At 43.0% G+C, this 9,759-nt stretch overlaps 1 protein-coding gene across 3 annotated transcripts in view; it reads left to right on the top strand.

Moving 5' to 3' along the window:
• Positions 1 to 9,759, top strand: part of CYTH1 (cytohesin 1) — a 110,780-nt gene that overhangs the window by 76,995 nt on the left and 24,026 nt on the right. For all 3 annotated transcript variants that reach the window (XM_039476111.2, XM_039476114.2, XM_039476110.2), the window contains exons 4-7: positions 5,806 to 5,872; positions 6,200 to 6,318; positions 6,688 to 6,768; positions 7,963 to 8,075. In XM_039476111.2, coding sequence (XP_039332045.1) covers positions 5,806 to 5,872; positions 6,200 to 6,318; positions 6,688 to 6,768; positions 7,963 to 8,075 — 380 coding nt within the window. The remainder of the gene's footprint in view (positions 1 to 5,805; positions 5,873 to 6,199; positions 6,319 to 6,687; positions 6,769 to 7,962; positions 8,076 to 9,759) is intronic.

Below are 9,759 nucleotides of genomic sequence, written 5' to 3'. Positions count from 1 at the left end.
GCACATATACTTCCATAATGTCTGCCTTCCATCCTTCACTGCAAGGCCTCCTGAACACAGGAGCTTCTTTCATTAGTTAAAAAATTGAGCTGAAGGCCTGGAGCAGTGGCTCACACTTGTAATCCCAGCACTTTGAGAGGCCGAGGTGGGCGGATTACACAGCCAAGAGATTGAGACCATCCTGGCCAACATGGTGAAACCCCATCTCTACTAAAAATACAAGAATTAGCCAGATGTGGTGGCGCACACCTGTAGTCTCAGCTACTCCGGAGGGTGAGGCAGGAGAATCACTTGAATCTGGGAGGTGCAGAGGTTGCAGTGAGCCGAGATCACGTCACTGCACTCCAGCCTGGTGATAGAGCAAGACTCTGTCTTAAAAAAAAAAAATTGAACTGGAGAATTTCAAGGGTCCCAGAAAGCCTTAAACTGCTCCTAAATTTTTATGTGAATTACTGCCCTCTGTCGTCCACTGTGTGTGTGTTAAAGTTTCTGGTTTTCCTTTGTGTAAAGGAAAAGCTTAATGAGTGCTGCCGATACAGTTTCAAAGGGCCGGAGTGCGCAGTCAGGTCTGAGTATGATCGTGAGCTTACTTGCACCTTCCTAATGCTTAAGGGAAGAAAATGTAGCAATGCAGTGATAGTATAAAAGGACAAGGACTCTTCGCTTTTTTTTTTTTTTCTTTTATTTACATGAAATGTTAGTGACTTTGAGAGTTTAGTTTTGAATGGGGCTCCTAGACCGTTTTCTGACTGCTTAATACAATAAATGGGCTGTTTCCAATTCACTACATGTCTGTATTTTTCTAAGCCTAAGTACTCCTGTCTGGCTTCGTAGGACTGTTTGATTTGTTGTTTTAGACTCCTTTGGGCAGTGCCATGAGGATTTAGTGAGGCTGAGGATTCCACAGAAGGTGGCCAGCTCATCGCCATGGCCAGTCTCTGTGTTGCCCATTTGGTATTTTGGATTAGTTTCCCCTGTTTGCATTTTAAATAGTTGTAGCTTAAATAAAGTGGATACTTTAGAGTTCATAAAAATTTAAAACTTCTACTTTTATAAAAGATAAACTATTAAAAGAAATGAACAGGCAACAGATTAGGAGTAAATATTTGTACCACACATACCTGAAAAAAGACTTGTATCTAGAATATATGATAAAAAGGCAGCCCAGATAAAAAAACGGGGCAAAACCTTGGACACTTTACAAAAGAAGCTGCACGTGTAGTAGACATATGAAAAACGCTTAACGCCATTACTTGTAAGGGGATGCAGTTTAACACTGCTATGAAATGGTATTTCACATCCACTAGGATGGCTAGAATTCACAAAGTTTGATGGTACCGCATGTTGGCGAGTGCTAGTGAGAATAAAATGGTGTAACTATTTGGGTAAGAAGTTTGGCAGTTTCATCAGCAATTCAACTCCTAGTTACTTAAGAGAAATGAAAACATGTCCATACAAAGACTTGTACAAGAACATCTATAACATTCTTATAGAAAATAACCAGGACCTGGAAATACCCTGAATCTCTGCCAGCAGGTGAATGGATAGATCGATGGAGGTAATAGGCAGTGCAAAGGAAGGAAACTACTCAGGTGCGGCAGCACAGGTGAATCTCACGAACAGTGTGATGAGCAGAAGAAACTGGGGGTACCATGTGCTTCCATGCATGAGCATCTGGAACAGAGAAACGAAGCTGTGGTGGCAGAAATCATAGCAGGGGCTGCCTTCAAGGTGGTTGGTGGGGAGGGGGTGGACTAGGAAGGGCCATAGGGAACTTACAGGGATGACAGGAATATTCTGTATTAATATGAGTGGGGCTTCAAGGGTATATGCACTTAACAAATTGAACTGTACAGTTAAGATGCGTGTATTCTGTTAAATGTAAATTTTACCTTGATCTTGAAAATGTTTTAAAAAATGGCTTTTTTTTCAGATTATAAAGGTAATATACCTTTATTGCAAAAAACTGGTAAAATACAGAAAAATATAAAAACAAATTTCTCATAAACACTCATCTGAGAGATAATCAGGATTCATATTTTGGTATGTTTCTTTTTTTTTTTTTTTTTTTCTTTTTTTTTTTTTTTTTGAGACGGAGTTTCGCTCTTGTTGCCCAGGCTGGAGTGCAATGGCGCGATCTCGGCTCACCGCAACCTCTGCCTCCTGGGTTCAGGCAATTCTCCTGCATCAGCCTCCTGAGTAGCTGGGATTACAGGCACGTGCCACCATGCCCAGCTAATTTTTTGTATTTTTAGTAGAGACGGGGTTTCACCATGTTGACCAGGATGGTCTCAATCTCTCGACCTCGTGATCCACCCGCCTCGGCCTCCCAAAGTGCTGGGATTACAGGCTTGAGCCACTGCGCCCGGCCGGTATGTTTCCTTTCTGTCTCTTTTGGTGTCCACACACACAAATTCAGAATTCAGTGTGCCTGCCCTTTGTTTTTCTCTTGTTCAGTTCTCTGTCAGTTACCATAAAACAGCAAGGAAATGCAGACACTAGGAATGTGAATGCCTCAGCATCCAAAGTACTCAGCCAGTGAATTTGTGAAGTCTTGTCACTCATGAATGAAATCTGAAATTGTGAGTCAGGGAGTGGTCATTAGGTTATTATTATTATTTTTTAATCTGGAACTTAAAATGAATTTCCAGTATCGAAAGCCCCAAGAGGGAAGTGATTCTGCAGATCCCCGAGGATCCATCTGTATGGGCACTCGGGCTCACCCTGCATTTGTTTCTCAACCAGGTATTACATTTGCTCAGACTTTCCTGCAGGAAAGAATTCATGTTTCTCATCAACAACCTGATGCCAACATTATGTAGGAATGATTCTAAATACTGTTTAATAAAGCAGAAATAGTATACTCATATAGTACAAGATTTAACTTTCTGGAATGTATACACATCGGTTAACTGGCCATCTAGTAGCAGTAACAGCTATTTTGCTTTGGACATCTTACTGGGATGTCAGGCCTTTGCAGAGACTGGAGAAAACCTCTTAGAGAAGTAGGTGCCTAGAGACTGGAGTGATAGGGCCTCCAAGTGGGACAGATGAAGTGAGCTGGCTCGCTAATGAAATAAGGGAGCCATCTCTAGTGTGTGTCCCAGGCAGTCATGCGCACAGATTGTGACTGGCAGAGATCTGGGAGTGTGCATTCTGATGGCTGCAGGAAAGCCTGTGGTGAGGGACTGGACTGAGGCCCGGGAAGTTGAACATTCCCAGTAGTCTCACCCCGTGCTTCTGTGGACCCTCTGATGCTGCCGCACCTACACTGGAAACCATGAAACAGACCTTTCCTTGTGGTATTTGTTTGGAAATACTGATCAAAGTTATCTTCCTGGATTTAGAAAAAAATGATTAGACAATTATTTTAGTTAAGTAGGAATTTCTAGATAGCTGGTTATAATCCTTCATTTTGGCTGAAATTAAATGGTGCTTCCCTGTGACCGTGTGACTTTGTTTCCTAAGGTAGCTGTTCTCAGGGGATCCCAGATTATCTAACACCTGGAAGTTCTGATACTACTCACAGTTTTTAAGTGTTCCTTTCAAAAGGTCAAAACCAGCTGGATTTGATGGGTTACACCTATAATACCAACATTTGGGGAGGCCAAGTTGGGAGAATTGCTTGAGGCCAGGAGTTTAAGACCAGCCTGGGCTACATAGCAAGACCCTGTCTCTACAGAATATTTTAAAAAGTAGCCAGTTGTGGTGACACCTGCTTGTAGTCCTAGCTACTCAGGAGGCTGAGGTCAGAGGATCACCTGAGCTCAGGAGTTGAAGATTGCGTTAAGCCAAAGTGACACCACTGTACTCCAGCCCAGATGACAGAGCAAGGCCCTGCCTGTAACAACAACAACAAAAAACAAACAAAAAACCCAACCCTCAAAACGCCTAGAAGTATTTTCTTCCTTCCATGGATTTAGCCAGAGAACACATGTGTTCTTCAAGACAATAATATTTCATGATTTTATTTCTGAGCAACTTTTTTGCTCTCAGAGATTTAAAAATTACTATTGATGGCAGTGGTTCTTAAATTTGGTGCACACCGGAATTACTGCTGGAGGTTTTAAAAATGCAAATTCCTGGGTTCTGCCCCTTGTGCTTCTGAATGACTCAGCCAGTCCAGGGCCTTTCTACGCAGACTCCACACATGGGACAGTGTCAAACATACGGAAGCACAGGCTCCTTCTCAGACGTAGCGTCAGCATCTGTTTTCATGAGGCCCTACGTGATACGTATGTAGAAACAGGAGCGGAGATTCTTCATGTCTGATATGCTCCCAAGGCTGCTGGTTGGTGTACCATATTTTGAGAAACATGGTCTGTGAAATTGCATTTTTCATGGAAAGTGCCGATTATCTAGCAGCTGCTTAAAAAGTTAAATATAAGGCCGGGCGCGGTGGCTCAAGCCTGTAATCCCAGCACTTTGGGAGGCCGAGGCGGGTGGATCACGAGGTCAAGAGATCGAGACCATCCTGGTCAACACGGTGAAACCCCGTCTCTACTAAAAATACAAAAAATTAGCTGGGCATGGTGGCACGTGCCTGTAATCCCAGCTACTCAGGAGGCTGAGGCAGGAGAATTGCCTGAACCCAGGGGGCGGAAGTTGCGGTGAGCCGAGATCGCGCCATTGCACTCCAGCCTGGGTAACAAGAGCGAAACTCCGTCTCAAAAAAAAAAAAAAAAAAAAAAAAGTTAAATATAAATGTACCGTATGACCCAGCAGTGTCCACCCCGGGTATGTACCCAAGGGAAGTGAAAATATGTGTCCATACAAAGACATGCACACAAATGCTGGTAGCAGCCTTACGCATAATCATCCCAATCTACAAACAGCCTATGTGCCAGTCATCTGGCGAATGGATAAGCAAATGTGGTTTATCCATACAATGGAATATGATCCAGCAGCAAGAAGGCGTAGAGTACTGGCCCACACTCCAGCACGATGACCTTGACATTATGCAATGAAAGAAGCCAAACATTTTGTGATTCTCTTTATACGATATGTCCAGAATAGGCGGATCTGTGGAGACAGCAGATAGATGAAGAGTTGCCTGGCGATGGAAGTGGGAGCAAGGACAGACTGTAAAAGGGTGTGAGGGGTTCTGTAGGGAGACGAAAGTGTTCTAAAACTGGATTGTGGTGATGTCGCACAACTTAGTTTCCTAAAATTCAAATACATACCTACAGTGGGAATATTATATGAGAAGTCAGTTACACCCTGATAAAGTTTTTACAAAATCATGTTAAAAGAAAACTGGCCGGGTACAGTAGCTCATACCTGTAATCCCAGCATGTTGGGAGGCCGAGGCAGGCAGATCATTTGAGCCCAAGAGTTCGAGACCAGCTTGTGAGACCCTATCTTTACCAAAAAAAAAAAAAAATATATATATATATATATATATATATATATAACAGCATGGTGGCATACCTCTGTGGTCCTAGCTACTTGGGATACTGAGGTGGGAGGATCACTGGAGCCCAGGAGGGAGGTTGCATTGAACCAAGATGGCAACACTGCACTTCAGCCTTCAGACAGAGAGAGACCCTGTCTCAAAAAAAAAAAAAAAAAAAAAAAGAACGGAAAACCTCCGATCCAGGGTAGAAAGAGCAAGTGAGCATGGAGCCAGGTTCATGCCACAGGTTTCATTTGACCTTTCATAGCTCCACCAGATTATGCCTGTTTTCCTGGATAAATCTTTCAAAAATCTGTGTAAGTCAGTGGATGCGTGTGGAAATGGTATTAGTCTTTCAAACCTTTCCAGTGGCCTGAAGTACTAAAATGCTTGTGATGGTTGTTTTACAGGAAAAACATGCAGAGGAACAAACAGGTAGCCATGGGCAGGAAAAAATTTAATATGGACCCTAAAAAGGTAAGTGAGAGAGAAGTGGGAAGTGGTCCATAATCTTTAAGATGGGTTTTTTTTTTTTTTTTTTTTTTTTTTTTTTATAATAGTGCTCAGATAGACCCTAAAGATGTTTTTTTCCAAGTGTTACAGTTTATGTCGCCGTTTTATAGAGCAGACGTCATGTGCTAAGCCCTGGTTCCTAAACTGTGACTCCCTAGCTTTTTAGGTCAATTAGCAGGTGTTTATTAAATATGCCAGTGCACCCACACCCATTTCTTCCCGTGCCCTCTCCCTTTCTTTTTAGCTGGTTCCCAGCACAGCATCATTGGCGTCTTCGTTGTCTTTTTATAGGGGATCCAGTTCTTAATAGAGAACGACCTGCTGAAGAACACTTGTGAAGACATTGCCCAGTTCTTATATAAAGGTGAAGGGCTCAACAAGACAGCCATTGGTGACTACCTAGGGGAGAGGTAAGGCCCTGGGGGTGTGCAGACGCTCGGGAAGGCTGTTCAGGAATTACACAGGGAAACAAACTCCCAAACACCCTTAAGCTCTTGGAGGGATTTTTGCCTTAAAGCATCTGTAGCCACACTGGTGTTGAGGGAGGCTGTTCCAGGGAAGAGTGGTTGGTCTGTCTGGGGGTTCTGGGGGATACACATCTTGCTTGTTTAGCCCATCAACAGAGCTAGCCAGTTTTCTTGCTGACAGTGTGCGTGAGTGGCTGTCTGGACAGCCGTAGGACTATAGGACGCGATGTGGGAGACCTGGCCTGGCTGGAGATTCTCAGGGTCGGTGTCTGACTCCTGCTTTCTCTCCCATTTTTTGTCATTTCTCTATAGAGATGAATTTAATATCCAGGTTCTTCATGCATTTGTGGAGCTGCATGAGTTCACTGATCTTAATCTCGTCCAGGCACTACGGTGAGTATTCTTGAGGTGAGCACCTTTGGAAGGAGTGGGAGGCCAGCCTTGATCATGAGTCTGTCTTGGGGGGCATTTTATTGAAATTCCATCTTTGGGTATGATTTTGAATATCTTGAGGTATTTGGGAGGTAAGAAATCTATTGGCCTCTGACCAGAAATGACTGGGTAGTCAAGGGGAATTACCTTTTGTTATATCCTGAGGCAGATTCTCTAACACTCTTCCTTGAGTCTTACATTGGAGGTTTTAGAAATTGAATACTAAATTATGAAATTTTTCATCTTCAATTTAGAAAATCCTTTAATTTCCTGCCCTGGAATAAGTAGTTGTGCATTTCATTTTGGAAAGAAAAAAGTAAACTTTAATTTTTTATTAAATTTGTTACTTTCTACCTTTTAAGAAACTCATTCCGTATTTTCACTGCTGTAGGTGTAAATAATGACATCATCTTTTGTGCTATCACTTAGCTGGATGAAAATAATCCACAGTTGAACCTGTCAGCTGTGGGTCTTTCTTTGACTTAAAGGGGTCAATTGTTAATGCTTTGACAAGACAGTCATCTCTTTTTGCCACCCATGTTGTTTTCTGAAAATAGAATTTGTTTAAAATGACCATTATATATGTTTCAGTCTTGCGTATTATTCTGAGGAGGGAAACAGTTCCTTAGTAGGAAAATCTTAATTGTTCATTTTTTCCTAAGAAATATTTTACTTTTGATTAAGATAACAGTGGTGTGGATGGCAACTTTGCATCCGTTAGAGTTACAGTAACAGAAGGCTGAAGCTCAGTGGGCTCTCTTTGCACTTTGATGTTAAAAAATCATCGGCAGTGGCTGGGTATAGTGGCTCACATCTGTAATCCTGGCATTTTGGGAGGCTGAGGCGGTGGCTCACAAGGTCAGGAGTTTGAGACCAGCCTGGCCAGCATAGTGAAACCTGTCTCTACTAAAAATACAAAAAATTAGCTGGACACGGTGGCACACGCCTGTAGTCCCAGCTACTCAGAGGCTGAGCAGGAGAATTGCGTGAACTTGACAGGTGGAGGTTGCAGTGAACTGAGATCGCACCACTGCAGTCCAGCCTGGATGACAGAGAGAGACCCCGTCTCAAAAAAAAAATCATTGTCAGTTTAACAGTTCACAGAGAAATAAATTGTCTCCCCAAGTTCTGGAACACTCTGTCTTTCCCACTCAGGCAGTTCCTGTGGAGCTTCCGGCTACCGGGAGAGGCCCAGAAGATTGACCGGATGATGGAGGCCTTTGCCCAGCGATACTGTCAGTGCAATAATGGCGTGTTCCAGTCCACGGGTAAATACGATCATTCATCCTAGTTTATGACAGGCATTTTACACTGGATTCTTTTCTTGGCACCAGTTAATTTCTGAAACAAAAGGCTGAGATTCATGCCTAAAAACATTTATTTAATAATAGTTATAATAATAAAGTGTTGGAAATAATCTGAAAGCCCCACAGTAAGGCACTAGGAATTTAAGTGGTGGTACCTCTGAAATGTGAAATACACCAATATTAAAAACCACGTTTTAGCTGTGTGCAGTGGCTCTCACACTTGTATTGTCAGCACCTTGGGTGGAAGGCCAAGGTGAGAGGATTGCTTGAGGCTAGGAGTTTGAGACCAGCCTGGGAAGCATAATGAGATCCTGTCTCTACAAAAAAATTTCTAAAAATTAGCCAGGTGTGGTGGCTTGTACCTGTAGTCCCAGCTACTTGGGAGGCTGAGGCAGGAGGATCTCTTGAGCCCAAGAGTTTAAGACTGCATGCAGTGAGCTATGATTGTACCCAGCACTCCAGCCTGGGTTGCAGAGTGAGACTCTGTCTCAAAACAAAAAACAAAAACTAAAAAAACCTATGTTGTTGTAAAGAATTTTTATTGGCTGGGCGCGGTGGCTCAAGCCTGTAATCCCAGCACTTTGGGAGGCCGAGGCGGGTGGATCACGAGGTCGAGAGATCGAGACCATCCTGGTCAACATGGTGAAACCCCGTCTCTACTAAAAATACAAAAAACTAGCTGGGCATGGTGGCGCGTGCCTGTAATCCCAGCTACTCAGGAGGCTGAGGCATGAGAATTGCCTGAGCCCAGGAGGCAGAGGTTGCGGTGAGCCGAGATCGCGCCATTGCACTCCAGCCTGGGTAACAAGAGCGAAACTCCATCTCAAAAAAAAAAAAAAGGAATTTTTATTGACATAGGAGAACAATAGTAAGATTAGCAAAAAAGCATATATATGTATCTGTTTGCTTCCAATTGTGTTACAGTATATGTTTGTGAGATAAATTTGTGTTGTGTTATACATAGACACATTTACATACAGGAAATAAAGCAAAGTACTGCTAGATAATGGCATGAAAGGTCATCACAGGTCATACGCATTTTTTTTTGTTTTGTTTTGTTTTGTTTTGTTTTGTTTTTGAGACGGAGTTTCGCTCTTGTTACCCAGGCTGGAGTGCAATGGCGCGATCTCGGCTCACCGCAACCTCCGCCTCCTGGGCTCAGGCAATTCTTCTGCCTCAGCCTCCTGAGTAGCTGGGATTACAGGCACGTGCCACCATGCCCAGCTAAGTTTTTTTTTGTATTTTTAGTAGAGACGGGGTTTCACCATGTTGACCAGGATGGTCTTGATCTCTTGACCTCGTGATCCACCCGCCTCGGCCTCCCAAAGTGCTGGGATTACAGGGTTGAGCCACCGCACCCGGCCTATGCATTTTTTTAATACATTGTGTTTTTCACATTTTCTACAGTGTGTGTTATCCTTTTCAATCTGAAAAAAATAAACAGCTTTAAGTCTTGAATACTTCATGTGCTTTTTTGTGCCTTGCTCCTTTCAGACAGCATTGTGCCCAAGAGTGTGGATTCATCCCATTGTTTTGAGAACATGGTTTTTTAATTTCTGATTTCATCTAGCATCTCTTACTCTTGTAGGTGGGATGTTTCTGATCATCTGAGCATACAACAGCTTCCCTTTGCTTTTCTGTCATC

Source organism: Saimiri boliviensis, chromosome 17 (genome assembly GCF_048565385.1).
Source record: "Saimiri boliviensis isolate mSaiBol1 chromosome 17, mSaiBol1.pri, whole genome shotgun sequence".
Taxonomy (NCBI): domain Eukaryota; kingdom Metazoa; phylum Chordata; class Mammalia; order Primates; family Cebidae; genus Saimiri; species Saimiri boliviensis.
This window is presented reverse-complemented; position numbering and strand designations above follow the sequence as displayed.